The sequence below is a fragment of the Syngnathus typhle genome, linkage group LG14, assembly GCF_033458585.1.
Source record: "Syngnathus typhle isolate RoL2023-S1 ecotype Sweden linkage group LG14, RoL_Styp_1.0, whole genome shotgun sequence".
NCBI classification, from domain to species: domain Eukaryota; kingdom Metazoa; phylum Chordata; class Actinopteri; order Syngnathiformes; family Syngnathidae; genus Syngnathus; species Syngnathus typhle.
Genome location: NC_083751.1, coordinates 4,392,718 through 4,412,162, shown reverse-complemented (window position 1 = coordinate 4,412,162; position 19,445 = coordinate 4,392,718). Strand labels below are relative to the sequence as shown.

The window sequence follows — 19,445 nt, the reverse complement described above, 5'->3', positions numbered from 1 at the left end:
GAATAGCAATTCATTTCAAGTTAACAAAACAACAGCAGCAGCTTGGGAACGGAGCAGCGGTCCATTTGTCACCACCACACAAGCTCGTAGATCATCATCTTCACAACGTGAAGGATTGAAACAAATGATGTTCTCCACAAAGCTGAGAGGAGATGAAAATGTCAATATTGGCCTTCCCTTTTTACCGGCACGGGCCAAGCTACACAGCTAACTACGTTGTCGGAGCTCAACAACACTATGTATGCAAAACAGTTCATGACGAGAAAGAATTAAAATGGAGACAAGAAATGAAGTCAGAGAAAACCAAAATAAAACCAAGTTAACTGATTGTTGTTCCTATTTTTATTTTGATTTGTGTCAAAATGTCCTCTTGTCCTGTTTTTTTTTATTTTTTAGCCCACCAGCCTGCAGATGTGCAATCCCCCGAGGCCCTGGCTTTACCCCACGCCGCCATCCCCGCTGCACAGGCAGACTCCCCGCTCAGCCACACCCGCCCGGGCGACCCATTTCCTAAAACCGACACCACAGACCTGAAGGAAGCGGCCGCGAACAATTCCTCCGATATCTCCGACGAGCACTTGGTCATTCATTTGAGCCCCGAGCGGGGTCGGGATACCCGACAAGACGCCGCCCCGACCGCCCGATCCCAACGAGAAGAACCCGCCGACTCCAAAAGCAGCATGGAGAACCACGGCGGTTCAGCCCAAGAGGAAGAATATCCTTCTTCTGAGTTCTTCTCAGTGGCCTCTACCACCACCCAGCCTCAAAGCGGTAAAAGCATACTGGCGGAATTTGTCAACACGCTCATGAAGCCTTTCGAGTACTGGGCTGGAACTGAGACGGCAGAAAGCTCCAACAGGAACCAGACTCTGAGTGACAACAAGGGCAACAGCGACAACGCCATCGCGGAGCACGGGAGTGACCCTTACCCTTCCGGGCTGGTCCATGCCAGTGGATTACTGAGTGCTGACGACAGTCTGTCCGAGCAGGAGAAAGAAGAGATGCCGCTCTTTCCATTACTGCCTGCAGCCCAAAACGAAAGAGAAATCGAGTCGGCCACGCAGCAGGAGAGCAAAAAAGCTGATAATGGTAAGAGTTATTTGCGTCTTTGATTTGGGTGTTCATAAAAACCAAGTTGTAAGATGCATATAAAAAAGGTTGCGTCGAACCCCGCATTGGTTTCACGCGTGTCGGTCAAAGAAACACACACCTCCTTCACACCCCTGCCCGGGACGACCAAATTGATGTGACAGAAGAGCTGACAGGCAGCGTAGATGCTCCTGACATGATTCACGCAGCCTTGCAATAACTTCTCCGCCTACCCTTTTTTTTTCTTTTTCCTCCCTCTATATATTAAATGTCATACCTGCAGTAGCGGCGGTGTTGGTGGCACAGCTGTCTTTCTCGTCCGTCCGTCTCTCGCATTGTCACCCTCCCCCGGCAGCTTAATATTACCTCTGCCCGACTCCCGAGGGATTCTCAGGCCAGTGAAGACGAGTCTATGGGGATTTTGCGTCGCAGCATTTATGATTTGTGTTTAGAGTACGTCTCACGGTCTCGTCGGATGAATGACAGGGGGCATTGCTGCGTAATTAATCCAGTTTATTGAGAAATACGTATTAGCGGCAATTAGGTTTGCCTGCCTCCTATGGAAATGATTGCGGCGCTTGCGGACCTTGTGTAAGCATCAGGCAATAGCTTTTGAATAATACATTTTTTCCCTTTTCAATATTTCATGCGTATGATTTTTCTGTATGTTCTCCCCTCTGGTGGTAATCTGTTCGATAGATGTTTACACACTCGATAAGCCACGACGACGGGGTTGGACTAAGCGGGGTCCTCTCCGTAACACCGCTGGTCTAAATAAACAAAAAGCAGCTATGAGTCACAAATGATGACAGGATGAATTATTGATGACAGAGACGGCGTCATCTTTTAGCGCAGTTAAGCTAACGCCGACCACTTGGGCTAGATAAACAAGAGTTTAGTGCGAGAAGTCTGAAATGACGGAATATATCCTCCACTGTCCCCTTTTTCATTTTTTTTAATTTATTTTTTTACTTTTTTGGGGGGTACGGTACTCAAACGGCTCAATCAATCTCGACGACAAAATGTCCAGTAAAATCTCACCAGCCGTCGCCCGCCTTGGTGCTCGTGAATTAGGATAAAATATACGAGAAAAATGTCTCCTCGGTTGCACGCTAATATTTTTTTACTGCTCTCCCGCGCAGCCACATTTTTAAAGACTGCAAAGAGCTCTTGAGAGACAACTCACTATATTACAAGCTCTTTTATTACTGAGAGAAACCTGAGCCTGTACGCTTGTATTTCTCATCATTAGAGCTCAATGAACTTTAAAAACTTGAGACTCCATTTGCACATATTTGTCAAGACAAAATAAATAGGAAAATATTTGAAGTACTTCCCAAAGGCTGCGGTGTCGATCGGGTTTGATTTTTGTGCATCTGTATAAAAAGCCGCTTCGGATCGGTCCACAAGAGAGTTTGTCCGTTACTGCTCATGGAGCTCGTTTCAAACGGTTTTAATTGCTAATTCCACAGCCATGAAATTAAATGCAGCCCACGCCTACCCACCCACTGTTAATTGAATCAAATTAAATACTCTGACTTTGTGTTCCTCGCAGGGATAACTGCAGTGGTCCCTGAAGGCGAATCAAGCCCAAGTGAACAGGTCAAGTTTCCCAAAGAAGATCCAGTGTGGGCCATCAAGTCATTACGGCGCTTGAGGGTGGGAATTCCCAGAAATGTTGGCCGAAGCCGCACTTGGGAGACTCTGGAAGCCAAATCGGGTCCACTCGAGATGATAACCCTGCCCGACTCCTTTCGTCAAGACTATTCTGGTGAGGGGAGGGACCAGGATGAAGATGAGGCACAAACAACCGGGATTGATCAGAAAAAGGAATTGGAGGGGAGTAGTGATGGGAATAATTTCCCAGGCGATTTTGTTAACACCGTTCCCAGCCGGGATGACAATTCCAATTCGGAATCCGAACTTGTGACTGTGGCTGAACTCACGACATCGTCCCACTGGCAACTGGTGGCGCAACCAACCGCCACCAGCTCGCTTCAAACAGCCGAGGAGGCCAGGGGTGAGATCATCTACGTTCACCGTCCCGCTGATAGCCTATCTTCTTCTTCTCTGTCACAAAGAGGAGAGAGCGCCCCTAGTGGTGGCTCCACTCCCGTTCTTAAGAAGCCAAGGAAAGGTGCGGGAAGAAAACCTGGTCGCGGTGTCGCTAAGGTGGTCACTTCCAGACCGGAGTCTTTGATAGATGTCCTGACCACCACTGAGCTCACCACCGTGCAGCATCTGACAACCATAAACACTCCGAGCATAGATCCGGCAACCACGGCAGTCACCATTGAACCTTCCTCCGCGCAGGAACCATCCATTTCTATCTCATGGATGGAGAAGATCACAAGCAACTCCTCAATGGAATCATCAACAGCCGTTAATCAGATGCCAACCGCTTGGCCCGCCTCCGAGCAGGCTGTTACAGAAATGGAGTCCAGGTTGGCAGTGTCCGAGTCCTTCGTGTTTGGAAGTCATCGGATACCTTCCAAGGGCTCCACTCCAAAGTCGGAGGAACCCAAGACGCCGGCGGTGACGGACGGCAAAGGCGCAAGAAACCCTTTTGGCATCCTGGTACCCAGCTGGGCTTTTGGGTTCATCCCATCAGGTATGTGTCACGCTTGTTATCGTTTGGGTTTGCAATTAGCGCAGTCTCGGGAACCGCGAGGCAGACATCAGTCCAGACATAGCGAGGTAAGAGCGTTCAGGTCTTAGTGGAGTAATTAGAGGGTCGGCGTGAGTGCAATTAGGTGGACTGTGGGCGTAAACAAAGATCCTCGTCCAACAAATCCATCTTACGAGATGGGCCTCATAATCGACTGCACCCTCGCCTCCCTTCCTAATTGTTTTTCATTCATTCTGCGCCTTTTGTCGAGCCTCCGCCAAACAAACATCGGCCGCACTTGTTTGTCACAGCGTGTTGTCATTGATTTCGCTGATAGCTGACGGGCGAGCCACCGGGGCGGCAAAGCAGAGCGAGAAAATTAAAATCATTTCTCACGGCGCCGTCTGTGTAATATTCAGCCGCAATGTGTTTTTAATTGAACATTTCTTCCAGCATTGCCTTCTGCCCACTGTTTTGTGAGTTCAGGGCATTACATGGCACTCTGGAACTGTTTCTTTTTTTTTGTTGTCAATTGGCTGGTGAAAATCACGACACGCATAAGACCGACTCATTCAACTTGATAATCGAATTCTAAACTCACACATTGTAAATATATTTTAAATGAATAAGAAGGCGGGGCCTGTTGAAGTGTCATGGGACATTCTGTGTCCCTTCCCTCCTATAATCCCCCGCCCGGCCTACCGTCCGTCTGTCTCTTATAGGATGACATTTGAATGGACGATACTTTTCGGACAATTACGAGAATAAAACCCCGCGTGTCGGCGTAACCTTTTGTAGTTGTCAGGTGTACTGCAGAGGAGATTACAAGAGGGAGGGAAAAAGCAGCGGGGGCGGGCAGCTCGAGATGGAAGACAAGAAGAGAATTAGAGAGAGAGGCAGCGAGAGAGAGAGGGAGAGAGAGAGAGAGGTTAACGTGTCCTCTAAGGTGTACTGTAGGTGGGAGTATATAAACTTCACACAGTGATCAATAATACTTGCCTTGTCTTATCCCGTTTTGCACCAAGGGCCGCTTTATTTCTTCTCATCTTTCTTTCTTTATTTGTTTTCCTTTCCGTGGTTTATATGTACTCAGATTTCTTTCTGCGTTTCCCCTCTGTCATAACTTTCTCATTGTCAGTTTGGCCTCCATCATTGGGACACATCAGAATGAACTTGGTGTGCATGATTTGGCCACGTGGGGGCGTCGTAGTACAATTATGTAGATACAAATGAAGAAGAGTTTCACAACTACTGCGAGTGTAAATTAAGTTTTGCATTGTTTGTTAGCATTAAGCTAAGAATTATTTTCCCCATTCAAATCTGTGTTTTCTTTAAATACACAAACTTTAGTTTAACAGTAAATTCAAACTGGCCGTGGTATTAAACAGCCTAAAGCCTTTTTAAAGAGTTCTTCCGTCTGCCAAAATGTTGCTTGTCATCTTTTCACTTGACTTCCCTGCCACCATAGAGCGCTTGTATCTCAAATTCCCCAGCAAACGGTTTATGACAGCGGAAGAAAGCTTGAGCAGAAAACCAAGCTCTGTGGTGCAGCGACGGTCGGCCTCACTCGGTTGGGTTGACATGGAGGGACAGAAGGGGAGATGTAGAGAAGGAAAAAAAAAAGCCAAGTCGGGGGAAAAAAGCTTAGATGAGAATTAGCCTAGCTTCTTCTCGTCCGTCTGGATGCTCCGAGGCACACCGTGGTCAGCCTTGGGACAATGATAGACGGCTGGCGTGGAGGACCCCCCCCCCCTCGTCGTTTGTGGGATCTATCACAGTGAGAGTTTTCCTGACTTTGTTGTGTATTTCCAAGAGGGACCAAGACGGCGAGCAACATCAATAGTCCTCCATCCGGCCCTCAAACAAATTGGAGAGTTACATTCAGGAGCAGAGAAAGGTTGACATGTGCATGAAGGGGTGAAGAGAAATGGAATCAGGGGCGAGCCAGAGTGGCTTATTACCAGCTTGCCTGCCTGCCTGCCTGCTCAGGGAAGCCAATTGATTTGTCTGCCTCGTCCTCTCTCGGACGCTCAAATTTTTCTTTTTTCCGGCAATGTCTTGGCCACGACCCTGTGTCTTATTTTTTTTGCTCTTTGGGTCTTTGGTGTGGATCGTGTTTTGATCCACCTCTTGAACCCCGCACAGCCTGACTCAAAGCAGTCAAAGCCTACATTCGCGTAAGGCTGTTTTTTTTTTCATTTATACCAATGTTTGGCTAACAATATGAACTACTATGACTGCTTATTTAAAGAACTCCTTTGCCAAAAGGAATCAAGCACAGGCGCAAACTCTTCTGCGCTGACTGTGCATTGTGATATATGCACAAAGTAGCGAATTAATGAGGCGAGACAAAGTGCCGAGAACGAGCTTCGTGTGCTCAGAGGAGAACTCGCTGACTCACTTTGAGACTGCATCACAATCAAATGCTAACGCTAACACTTTGGCGCACACGTGGAATAAAAAGCCACTTGTCATATGCTCAATTTCAAAACGGTTAGCAATCCTGTTTGACTTTTATGCTAATTTGCGACATCAGCAAAAGCTAATCTGCTGAAACAAAATCACGAGGGTTTGTTACGTGGGCAAATATTTGCAAAAGAGCGATAAAAGGAGAAAAGAAAAACCACCCAACCGCTAAATAATTCAGCGAGGCATTTTCGTCCGCGTAAATAAGTGTAATCAGCGGGTCCATTGACATTCCAGTTAAAGTAAATGTTAATTTATTCTCGAATAGTCGATAAAAACTCGACAGGCAACTTTTCGATTTACCAATGCAGCCTATAGGAAGGCTGTCTTCAACAAGTATGTTTATGATGTCATCAAGATGTCTTATTATCTGTACTGTCACGACACACCTTGATTATTGGTCCTCTGGAGGCCCGTCACAAGCTTTTGTCTTTTCTACCAGACGGACTGAACGTGCTATTAAAACCAACTAATGTCTGACTCTCCTGATCCTTACTGCTCCTGCTTGAATTGGAAAACACACTTTTGTGTTCTTGCCGCTCTTTTATGAGCACTTTTTCATCACACGCGGCTCCCAAAAAGATCTTCAGGGAAGACGCGCATAAAAACAGCGTTTAATTCCGCAACACAACAGATGCCGCATGCTGTTCTCCCCCCCCCCCCCCTCCTCCTCGCATAACATACTATTTAATTATGTATTTTTCTCGTCGGGACCGCGTGCCTCGCGTACTGTTAAACATGTCTTAAAACATCGACATACAAATCCTCCAGCTGCGCTTTCCCGGCGGGCCCCGAAGCAGCGTTGGCGGTTGGGCTCCGAGCGTCCGTCACAGCACATCACGCAGGGCCCTCCTCATGCGGGTCGCGTGGGACGCATACCTACATTATCAGTCTCCGGTGGGAGGTGAAGTCCCACGGGATGTTTGCCGTGCAGGTATAAATTACATCCGGCGAGAAAAGAGGCATGTTTGCAAATTGCCGTGGCGTCCTCGAGGGACTTTTGAAAAGTGTGTGTGTGTGTGTGTGTGTCTCTGAGAGGTCGCGTGAAGTTCTTTGTGGAGTTTTAAAGCAGGTCTCCAAGCAAACACCCGCGAGGCTGTTCTTCTTATTAATGCTTCTCGCCTGTCAGCGAAAAGGCTTAAATTTTTTTTGTACGTTTTTTTTTTTTAGATCCACAGCGGAGGAAACATGCAGGCAGGCGAGGGACTGTGAAATCCCCAATCCGTGCTTTTTTTATTCAGATGTAGGGCTGGATTTTTATTTTTTATTTTATATGATACATCAGGGGAAAACATGCATTTGCACAAGTTCAGGGAGTCCGTGTGTTTTTTGTTGGGAAGATATCAAACGAACAAATGATGAATTTTTCCCTCTGTATGATATCATCCCTTTAAGCAGCTTTGTTAATCCTACTTATGAAAGAACAGCGGAGGCTGCAAATAAACAGCGCAAATGTGTCGAAAAGCGGGATAAGATGAGTTTTGTGTTTGTGGAAGAATTTATTTACTTCTCCAAACCAAACGCTTACATTTATAAGATGTCGTAATCCAAACAGTGCCCGACCACGTTAATAGTCGCGGTTAATTGAATTGTTAAAGACCAAATGGCAGCCCCGCATTTCGGCTGCAAGGCGGAAACATGCGTTGGTGTGCTGAAAACGGTCCGATGATTAAAAATACAACAGCCTTGAAACGAGCGCAAAGGCAGAAGTTGGACAGCATGCGAGTGATGAGGAGCCAAGATGGATTATATCCTTGGCGGCGTGAAAGCCCAGATAATGCCGTTGATTTAGGACAACCTGAGACTTGTCAGGTTTAACTCCAGACTAGAAACCGCTTTTCTCCATTTTCTGTACGTACATTTCATTTATTTATTTTCTTGGAATAACCGATTTCCTTGGCCCATCGTCTTTTTAGCAGCGAAATTGAAACATGCCACCAAGCTAGCAAATTGTCCGAATCATGAACTCGGTGACACAAGATCTGTGTATCGTGGTTGGCATGGAGTTCAGGTACTGAACTAACCTAAGCACAGTGGAGGGAAAAAAAAAATTCAATTGTGGCCGCCAGCCTCACAATTTACAATGAATGGCTGAGCCGTGCCAAGTGCAGCAAGCTTTACGACCTTAGTCTGACTACGCCAGAGCTCGACTGATCTCGAGGGCCACAAATTGATGGGCCACTTGTTGAGGGCCTTCGACCAAGAGATTGATGAAAAAGATCTGCACTTTTAAGAAGGAAAAAAAAACTAGCACTGTGTATTACACACAATTGATTGCCACATCATTCTCAAAATGTTGCCACCTAGTGGCGTGGCATGCTCACTACAATGTTTTCTTGAAGGTCAGCGTGACACTTTGAAATGGAACTTTCTCACCCACACCAAGAAAAAGAAAATAACTCCTCATTTACATTCAAGCATGGAAGTTATGTTTGTTTTCTGTTTATTATTACCATCTGTCAAGATGAGTCAAGCGTTCAGCCGTGAATGTAAACTGTGACGAGCGCTGTCAACACCGACCGCGCGCGGCCTTCATTTCCTCTCTTCCACTCTTTGCCTTGTAATGCTTTGCTACGTGGACCAGGAGATCTTGGATGTTATATGCAGTGTTGTTGTTTCACGCCTGAACAAACACACGCACACAGGTGTGTGTGTGTGTGTGTTTGCAGTCACGCACAAACAAAGAGAAATGGAGCCCCCCCCGAAGCAGCGCTCATCAATCCCAGCCTGTCAGGGACATCTCTTTCCAAACAACAACAATATTTGTAGACTTTGTTGTGTGGGCTCCTGAAATCCAATCTAAAGAACCTTGGATTTTAAAAAATACAAATTGTTTGTATTTTAAATACAATGGACTACAGCTACTTGAAAATCCAATTGATTGCTTATTACACTTATGGCTAGTTTCTGATAAAAACAAAAAAAGAGAGATTGTAATTTGGATTATTCCATCGTGTCACTGATGAATAACGTCACCTCGCCCCCACCCCTTTCTATCTCAACATGAGTGCAAAGACACGCGTCGGCCATCCTTGTTCCAACATCAATCTTTCACCCACCGAGTCACGGCTGCCATGACGATTGCCGTGAGGGCTCTATTAAAGCGACAACGGCTCGCCGCTCTTCCCCCTGCGCTCCGCTGCATCGCACTTCGGGATTAGCTTCTCAATGCTGGACTCGGGTTATCGGGCTCTAACCTCTCTAACCGAGGAAGGGGGGGGGGGGGGGGGGGGCTCTTGAATCGGCCGAGGCATGATCTCAGTCTCTCCGACGCTATTACAAGGTCCGCTGAGTCCGAGTACAGCCACATAAGCGCGGGTGAAAAAATAAATTAAAAATTGCTGCCAAACGACAAAATAGCATGTATAGGCACTATCTGACTTTGGTTTGACTTTTAGCAAGGTCCTGTTGTTGTCATCAAAAGAATAAAAAAAAAGTTCTGATTAAAGTCCGACAAGATGATTATTGCGACATCGGCATGCTTCCTTCTGTTGCTCGGCGATCCAGTTTCACGCTGGCTCCTAAATTCTAATTGCATGCATTAGCTTCCATATGCTCACTAATTTCCCGACTGAACGGTTTCGAAGAAACTTAGGACGGCGACCTCTTTAGAGCTGGCTGACACTTCTGTAGGCTGTGGGCGTATATGCACACTTTGTATTTCAACCTCCAACGTTAAAGTGGACTCTTCTGTGCCCTCTGCACAGAGAAAAAGCAATAAGGGGGCTCCAAGTAGGAATGGACTTGCCACCGTCCTATTTTAAGAGCAGTGTGTTATTAATCACCGGCTCGAGGCTTTACGAGGCAGAAATGTACCATGGTGTGGCTCGCTCTCTCCTTCCGATTTTTTCCCCTCACTGAATTTGGTCCCCAAACAAAAAAAAGTGCAAAAATACAGAATGCAACACTTTGATAATCTACGCGTGACGGCGGACAAGTGGTACAGAAGGCGGGGCCGCAGATCGCATTTGTTACGCGTTATGCGTGTAATCGAAATTTCATTCATCGTACTGATCATCCACATGTTTTCCTAAATAACAAGTTAGTTCCATTTATGCTTTTTGTGTTCTCAGCAGCCTCACAGTCGTCTTTTATAGTCGACGTCACGTGCAGAACGAATACAGCGAAATACGGTTGAGCTGTGAGTAAAAGGTGTTGTCGAGATTTTTTCCCCGCACAAGCACGTCGAGATGCACCACTTATCTTTAACGACACTGCAGTGCAGATAACTGTGCCAGAAAGTGCTCTGGAAAACTTGCAGGTCGTTTTAAAGATGCGCACAATTTAATTTTTCTTTTTTTTTTAGGACGGTGAGCGTGATGGCCGCAGTTTAGTTGTACTTGAAGAGAAAAACGGTTTTATTCAGCAAGCTCCTATTCCTTTTTTTTCTCTCGACTTAGTCGCACACATGCAATTTTAATCTCCCGTGGAAGAACTCGCAATTCCGCCGGGATCGGAGAGAAAGCAAGCACCTGCATTAAAAGCATTTTGATGTCGCTAAGCCTTCGCCGACAATGAAACATTTTCTGCATGTCCGCCCCGAGGCTCCCGAGCGTGAGTCGATTCTGTGATTTGTAAGCATCCTTCGCTCCCGCTCGCTAATTTGAGGGATGAAGCGGCCCCTCGACCATTCCCGGCCGCATTTGAGGCCTCAGCGCTGACATTTACGCCTCTCGGCGGAAAATCACGCTGTCTTCTCCCGACATATGTCATTAACCTTCCAATGATGGACGACGCTCTCTGCCATTCAGCATGTGACTTGGGTCGCGCTACAACGAGATGCCGGCATTCAATTTAAGAGTTTCCACCGTAATCTGACAGTGAATCATCACCTTTTCCTCGCAGCACGTTCAAAAAGCGCAATAATTACAACGCCATCTTCCATTTAACAGCTTTTCCCGCAAACGGAGGCCCTGGACTTATTTCCATAAATGATGTTTATTACCTCGCCCACGCAGCAGTAATGTATCGTAAAAAATCGAAACTGCATACATGTGACGATCAACTTTTTTTTTTTTTTAATGCACATTTGTTAGACGTGACCTCGCTCTGAGTTTGACGAACAGTCGCCGCGATTAAAAGTGGCGTGACGCACCAAACATCTGGCAGACAGTCGGAAAAGAGTCAGGCGTTCGCCTCATTTGCCGTCGTGGTTTGTCAACATTCCCCGGCGCTCTCGTAATGCTCTTTCTTTGTCAAAGGATGAATTATGCACGCTTTTTTTTTGTTCACAGTGGAGAGTAACCCGTGCCAGACCAACCCGTGCCTCCACGGAGGCAGCTGCCTGCAGGAGGGCGACGGCTATAGCTGCTACTGCCCGCAGGGATTCTCCGGGGAGAGCTGCGAAATCGGTGAGTCCGATCCTCCCCCCGTGGTCGGGTCAACAGATGGAGTCATCGGCGGGCATATGTTGGCAGAACATTTAGCAGCTGTACGCCACTGCACACAGTGGCCCCGGGGCTCGCTTTTTATTGGCCTGCGGCAGATTCTAAAAATAAAATCAAACATGACCCATATCACAATGTTATGAAGGATTAGGGCCAGCAGACACCTGACGTGCATTTTCTGTAGCGATTATGAAAAAAAAAAAAAACTTGCATCGCCTGATCATTAGATACTGTAATGACCATGCCAGACCAGCAGGGGGCACCACTTGCATCGCCTGATCATTAGATACTGTAATGACCATGCCAGACCAGCAGGGGGCACCACTTGCACGCTAGCTGCTTGTCTTTAGCCAAAACCATCGCGTCAATGTATCTATTTTCTATAGCGCTTGTTCTCATTAAGGTAATTAGTGAGCTGGAACCTATCCCAGCGGATTTTGGGCGAGAAGGTACACAATGGATTGGCTGCCGGACAAGCGCAGGCACAAACGTGCATCCATTTCCGACAGTCCTGTTCTTTCTTTGTTTTATGGTTGAGTTGGAACCTGTCCCGGCGTGTAGACAAACAAGCATTGACACACACATTCACACCATTGGGTAAATTTAGAATTTTCTTTGAACCTACCACAAAGTGAACACGACTGAAGTGGAGCATCACTGGCTTTTACTTGAGCGCTGCACAAAGACAAACGAACACGCAGTGGCTAATGTTAAAATGATTCATCTGCCGATATTTAACTCTTTTAAAATCGGGAAATAAATTGGCCAAAAAATGTTTTCTTGCAATGTAAGAGAAAGAACATCCCATTCAAAATATTTCTGTTGTAAATTTGTTGTAAAGTTAAACAAATACAAACATCAGAGAATGGCTAAATCATTTATAAAACAGTCAAAATATTTTTTTCAAATTAATCGGTTTATCGGAATTTTACTCTGCCAAATCCTTAAAAAAAAAAAAATCGATCGGACCGTGTAAGAATTTTACTCAAAACATCATCGTTACGGTTAAAAGAAGTTTTACATTAGACCAAACGAATTCACATCAAGTCGGCTTCTTTAAGTCCATTTTTTTAATGAGTCAAAATCAATAAATGATCATCTCTGAAGGCGGTTATCATGTACCGTACGCGTCATGGTCATATATTCTCCCCTCATGGGAGCAGCTTCATCTCTCCACTGAGAGGACAACACGTCCGTCGCTCTTTTTTTTTTTATCGTACCAGTGTGTCTGACGCCCGCGTGTGCGGCAGACGCTCCCGAGGACACGGCGATCGCAGGGGAGCTCGGAACTCGGTGAGGGGCGGAGACGCTGATGAAAGCGCTGGAGCGGCAGCGGCGCACGCCGGATGTTGTGGATGAGAGGCTGCGAGTGAATCATGAGAGGAGGCAGGCGGCGCGGGCGCCGCCTGCGCAAATATCAAAAGGGACCCTTCCGGCTCCCGCTGTGAAAAGAGAACAACGGAGGCAGGCGGTCGTCTCGAGCCGAGCCGTTCCATCCGTCCCAATTTTAAAAGGCCGCAAAGATTTTTTTCCCAGTCGATTCAAGGTCGGCGTCGGTTAAAATTGAAAGATTCAAATCCAAATGTCACAACGGAAAGAAAATGTCCATTTTGGAATAAAGAAAGAAAAATCCAGAGCGCGATTTTAACGAGGACTTTCATTATAATAAAAAATTGATTGATGGAGGCTGTAATTTTTCAAATGACCCGTCCTGGCTGCGACAAACCAACTCGCCCCGTGGCGTCCATTTTCTTGTCAAATGCGGTTCCTTGCCACAAAGGCTTCTCCGACCGAGCTTTACAATTAACACGCGCACACACGTTGACCGCAGCGCAGCAAATCATCACGGACACAGCGCGCGTGACTGTAATTCATGTAGTTAATGCGCATTTGTCACGAGTTATTGATGCAGCGCGCCGGTGTTGATTGATCTCCCCCGGTGTTAATGCGCAAGCACATCCATACGTCAGCATAATTCGCCCCTTGTCTTCGTATACGCATTCAGGCTTATTGATGACATGAGTCCGGATCATTAAAGGTCCGAAAGTTATCTTCCCAGTTTTCGTCTGATATTTTGTGCGTTGAGATTTTTTTCACATTTGTATTCATCTAGTTGAGAACTCGAGTTTGTAAACCAACCGGCACAAATGAAAAAAATGGCCGCCGGTAGTCGACCCGCCGTCCTATCAGCACATGTCCTCCATTTGGTTTTGTGCTCGACAGGAAGCAAACTGATTTGATTTCCTTTCCTCTCACCGTCCTCTCTGGCTACTTTTTCAATCATAACGATTAAGATCTAAGACCCCCCCCCCCACGCTGCTGCTCTATCATTTTCCAACCTCCTGCTCTTGCCCCTTTTTTTAAAATAAAAAAAATAATAATTCTGACTTCTTTCATGATTTTCCCATTCGTCCTTTCACTCTAATTGTCCCGCATCAGTCATTCAGGCTCTTTGGCTTATCGGGTTGCTTGTTGCTCTTAACTTGCTGTCTACCGACTCCCGACAACTCTTCTCCCCGACTCGTTTCATTTCCTGACACAACCCCCTTATCCTCCACACACATACACACACCTGCAGGGAGGAGAAATATTCCCACTCCAATTCCTGATGCTATTCATGCATAAAATAAATCAAATTCAAACTCACACGCTCCTTTAGCCGTATGCTCAGGTTGACAGTTTTGCCCTCCAAAATGATCTGCTCCAAATATGTTTACATTTACACATTTTAGATGGACCCAATATGAACACAAGAAATGAAACTCGCTGGCTGGGCTTCGACGCGTGTCCGCAGCCACCCTGCGAAAGCCATTCAGCCCGGTTGAGCGTTATTTCTTCGGGTAAATTTGACTAGTTGGGTTAGATCAAGCAAATATTTGTTCCAAGATTTGTAACAGATTGTTAAATTGTCTGTCCACAAGTGTTGCTGCACCGTTGTGCCTCGTTAGCATGAAGCTCAACAACTTGAAGCTTAAAGTCGAATATTCCGCGTTCTACTCAAAGAAGAACAACAAGGATAGCGGTTAGACAAACAAGTCAGCTCGCCACCTCGCGTGAACTCAGCGTGGGGATGGGTGCCCGTAGCCGCGAGCATCTTTGGCGTGATTGATGAGCGGGGCTTTGTCACAGTTTGTCGCCAGCTGAGGAGGCTCTTAAGAAGCTCTTCTGATTGTCTGCCTCTCCCCACCACCCCGCCCGCCTCCTCCACCCCACGCCTCATTAATTCATCCAGGCTGCTGCGCTCCTCAATCAGCATATGATTGAGTGCGCACAAGCAGCCAGACCCTTGGCCAAAAATCAACTCCACCGGGACCACCTGAGCCCTTCGCTATCGCTACAGATGCACAAAAACATGGCCGTGTGTGTATCTGTGTGTGCTATTATCTCTCTGCAAAAAAAAAAAAACATCCTGCAGATTGAGCTCACCTTTTTAAACCAAAGTGTCGAGCAACATTTGCTTCGTGGTTCTCTTGTTAAGGGTTCAAACCTCAACTAGAACCTTCCTGATTGGGGTTTGCATGTTCCTCCCTTGCTCGCGTGTGACATCTGACACCTTCTAAAAACATGCATGTTAGGTTGACTGGAGATTCCAAATTGGCCCAAAATGTGAAAATGAGTCTGAATCATTGTTAGTGTATATGCGTAAGGGTTATGGCAACAAATATTGAACGTTAGTCACCTTACCGCTCCAAGGTATTTTTGTGTGTGTGTGTGTGTGTGTGTACGCTCTTATCTAGGTTGGTGGGTTAAGCTGAAAACGAAGCTTCTAAAAGCTGAGCACGTAGAAAGTGGCTTCAATTGATTCTCCTGTGAAGAGTCAGAGACGGGTGGGGGGGGCTCTTATCAGCTGTCCACAAGGAGTGTCACACATGAGGATGTGCACACACACACACACACACACACACGCACAACAGTATGAGTATGGACAGCATATAATGTGCAGTAGAACTTTGGAGGAACATCCACTAACACTCCACCTCTAAAGTTGCACAAATGTCTCCAGAAATAGAAGCGAGAAACCAACATCACGCTGGTTTCCGTCGCCATTAATCGATTGTGACGCTGCCAAGGCGGGCAAAGCTGTGAGCTCTTAAAGTACGTCAACAACGGTGACAGGTGGCCTGTCGCTCAAACCTCGAGGGAAGCGTTCCATTTCAAGGCGCCGTTGTACTTTTAAGTGCACGAGCGTCTTCCCAGAACAAAATGGAGGAAGCGCAATAAACAGCGAAAAAATACAAACGAGCGGCTAAAAATAGAGATGAAAAGCCGCGGATGATCATACGCGACCACGCGGCATCGGTGCGATAAAAGTTTTCAAAGACCTGGGGATGGTCGATAAGCGGGAAGGCAATCCACAGATCCAACAACTTGTATACGAGTTATTAAAAAGTCCGGTTTCCGGAATATGCCCCACCTTTAGGGTCGAAACATACCTGGTATCAAAGTAAATCCTCCCACTTCAAACTTCATAAACAAACGACACGGAATACTTCATGAAGACAATTGGAATTCGTTACGAGACCGTAATGAGCCGCAATTAACATATATCCCTTTGTCCTTGTCAGGAAACGTGCGGCCTTGCCTAAACGTCCGCATTTTCCTCATTAATGTCCGCCGTCTTTATCTCCTTTTCCACTCCTTTAATGCTCCTCATCCTAATGAAGTGGCTTTTTTGCCCTCCTTTCTTTTGTGACAGCTATTCACTATTTTCCAAAGCACTTAACGCCAGGGATGGAAATAGACTTCCTTTAGAAGTCTCCTTCAAAAACTCAAGACGGTAGTCAGAAGTTTCCTTGAGCTGCTTTCGTTCTTTCAGGCGTTCGCCGTATTAGATTTCATATATAAATGTTTCCTTCTTTTTTTTTATTGGTCTAAAGGAATGTCAAGCTGACACGTTGGCCTTTGTAAAATGGCTAGTGAGCTGTCAAACGTTAAGTGCTGTCACTTAGCTGTCGCTTCGGCGCCGCCGGTTTGCCGGCCGCCTTCGTTCGCGCCAACGTCGACAATCGTTGGAACTATGAAGACGTCGCCGTCCTCCTCATTTAAAAGAGTCGATTTAGCCCGCTGGTTGTCATGCTGTAGTTAACACGTCAATCCCGCAGATTTCGATTTTCACTTATGGCGGCACCCATAACTACACATCTGTCTGGCTAGCTGGCTAGCTTTCTGCTATATTGGCTGTTTAGGAGACATTTAGAGACTGCTAAAAGTTTTACTCGCTTGTTTTGATCTCACAGCAGAGACTTTTGCAATTAAAAATACAAATGGAGTACTGACTTTGGAGTTATGTAACAACTTTTCATCGGTCAGATTCAGAGAGGCTAATGGGGCTAATGCTGCTAATGTTCTGTATCTCCTGCTAAATTGCCATGTCAAATAACATGTAATCTTGAGATGATCAAACGGGAAGGCCATGAAAGTGTTTTTTGCTACGGACAGGCAAATGCCTGCAATTGTCCCGTGACATGTCATAAGATGCTCTGATGTTTAAAATGGGCATAAACATTGCTTTAAGGAATTGCGCCTCTTACAATTCGCACTCAAAATTACGGCTATTTTCGTGTCAAAAAGGACAAATTATATTTTGTCGGTAGGAACATTTACGGCAAGGGAATAGGACATTTGTTCAACAGCCACCGCTTTCTTTAAAGGCTTATTTTTTGGTATATACAGGTTTGTATTTAAAAAAAAAAAAAAAAAAAAAAACACTATTACTGCCAAATAAAGTACCGTGATGCACAGCTGTACTCGGCCAAAGCATCGATTGCTTGTCTCGAACGTTTACTGCACTTGTACCTGGACCGTGAAAGTGCTGCCTAAAACCATCAGGAGCCCCGGCCGTGAAATTGCTGATTAAGGTCGAGGTCTCACTTATGAAAGCGAGGGGAAAAGAGCTGTTTACCTTTTTATTTTATACCCTCTTTTTACAAGCTTGTCGGCTGGAGGCAAGGCTCCTAAGCCTGGCTCTTCGTCTGGTTTGGTGGCGGATCAAAACACATAATGAAATTGTCAAGTATCAGTAGTCAGTGTTGGCAAATTACTCTCCCAAAAAATGGTATGGATGCAACCCGACATGTTTCTCCTCACGGCCAACCATGAGTCAGTGAATGCGTATGCGGCAGTGACAGTAAGCAGCGCGTCTGTCTCTCACTGCCTCTGCATCCAATTCGTCCTTTGATATCAGCGGCGGATCCAGCGATGATGCCGTCACGCTGCTTTTGCCAAACACACTCACGCAAAGCCGCCCTAATCCGGGCCGGGATTGTGCCAATTTTGCACAAGTCACCTCGCTGTTGCATTTTCTCTGCATATTTTGGAGCACTCGTTTACCTCCTCCTCCGGCTCCCTATGACGACTTGTAACACAAATCGTCTTTCCACATTGAAACAGATGGGAATGCCGATAATCCGCTCCAACCCTACATGAGGGATCTATTTAGCCACCAACGGGTTTGAGCTTCCTCACATTTGTAATCATGTGGTCACATAAAGCAGAATACCACATGCTAAGGAAAAAGCATGGCGCAGAACAGCCCACGCTGAGGTCCCCAGTAAATCAAAGCAAAAGGTTGCATTGGCCGGGAATCGAACCCGGGCCTCCCGCGTGGCAGGCGAGAATTCTACCACTGAACCACCAATGCTTGCATGCTGTGAAGCCTCCATTTTGCTGTCCTGGTATGGAGCAGCCTGGCTCAGAGATTTCTAACTCAGCAGTAGCTGTCAGGCGAATGGCAGCCCATTTTTATCGGATTCAAGTCGAAAGTTTGACCAGCTACTCCAAAACCTCCATTTTGTCTTTTTCCAACCCATTCAGATTTTCCGACAAAGAGCCGAATTAGTGGTTCCAGCAAGTCGTCCAGGTCTTGAAGAGCAAAGCAGCCCCACACTACCAAAGCACGACAATTAGTAGTAGCATGACGCTTACTCTGTTTCCCTTCAGAATTACGGGACTGCTGGCGTTCTACTCTGGCGATTCCTCGTGTAGTTCCTCCTCACATTGCTTCTGCTTCCCTTTGCTCTCGCAATTACCCTGATGTGCTCCAGCGCATTCCTGATGACGTGCAATCAATTGGCTTTAATTAGAAGTTGTTTCTTTCCGGACGCTTTCGCTAATCTTTCGCACACTTTATCTCGATTTTTTTTTTTTTTTTTTTTCCTCTGGTAGGCAGATGGTTTGAAAAGTCACTGCCGGGATCGTTCTGGTGCCTTAGTATGCGGCGTGTTGTTTCACCTTAACTTGACCTCCTCCTTCTCTCCGTCTGTCCTCCAGATGTTGACGACTGCCAGTCGGACCCCTGCCGCAATGGAGGAACCTGCATCGATGAGATTAACTCTTTTGTGTGTCTGTGTCTGCCCAGCTACAGCGGCGCCACGTGTGAGAAAGGTAAAGATTTTTTTTTTCTTTTTAACTCGAGCCTGAAGCCAGTACGCCGATGCATCGGCGAAATTGGCAGTGAAGCATCGAGTTTGCCGTCACACAGACTTAATAAAGCGGGAATTATGCAGCGTCGGGTGATCCCCCCCCTCCCAAATATGATAATCCTGTGTGACAGCGTTCCTTCAAAGTCTTAAATGCATTCCATTCCTCAAAATAGACACAAGTCTAAAAGATATGAAAATTGCAAAGATGTGATATAAAGTGGATTTTTGTTTTCTGTCACTTTCTCTGCCGACTCGGGATATTGAACGATATCGGCTACACTGGGCTAGTGTTGAATTTTAGGATGGATTTGTGATTTTTTTTTTTTCTCTTATGTGGCCCACTTTAGTGGAGGTGGAAAAGAGCATTACAAAAATGTTCCCAAGTAAAAAGTGCAGCTTTACATTTTGGTGCATTTACGACCAAACATTTAATATGAAGCAAATTTTAGTGGAGAAAAAAAACAAAGGCAAAAG

The 19,445-nt window shown here is 46.1% G+C and overlaps 1 protein-coding gene and 1 non-coding gene across 2 annotated transcripts in view; one reads left to right on the top strand and one right to left on the bottom strand.

Annotated features, from left to right (window-relative positions):
• ncanb (neurocan b) overlaps positions 1 to 19,445 on the top strand; it is a 35,550-nt gene that overhangs the window by 9,181 nt on the left and 6,924 nt on the right. Inside the window, exons 7-10 of the mRNA XM_061298340.1 lie at positions 397 to 1,089; positions 2,645 to 3,700; positions 11,398 to 11,514; positions 18,820 to 18,933. Of these exons, the coding sequence (XP_061154324.1) occupies positions 397 to 1,089; positions 2,645 to 3,700; positions 11,398 to 11,514; positions 18,820 to 18,933 (1,980 nt within the window). The remainder of the gene's footprint in view (positions 1 to 396; positions 1,090 to 2,644; positions 3,701 to 11,397; positions 11,515 to 18,819; positions 18,934 to 19,445) is intronic.
• Positions 18,120 to 18,190, bottom strand: trnag-gcc (transfer RNA glycine (anticodon GCC)). Its single transcript has one exon. It is a non-coding gene; the product is annotated as a tRNA-Gly (tRNA).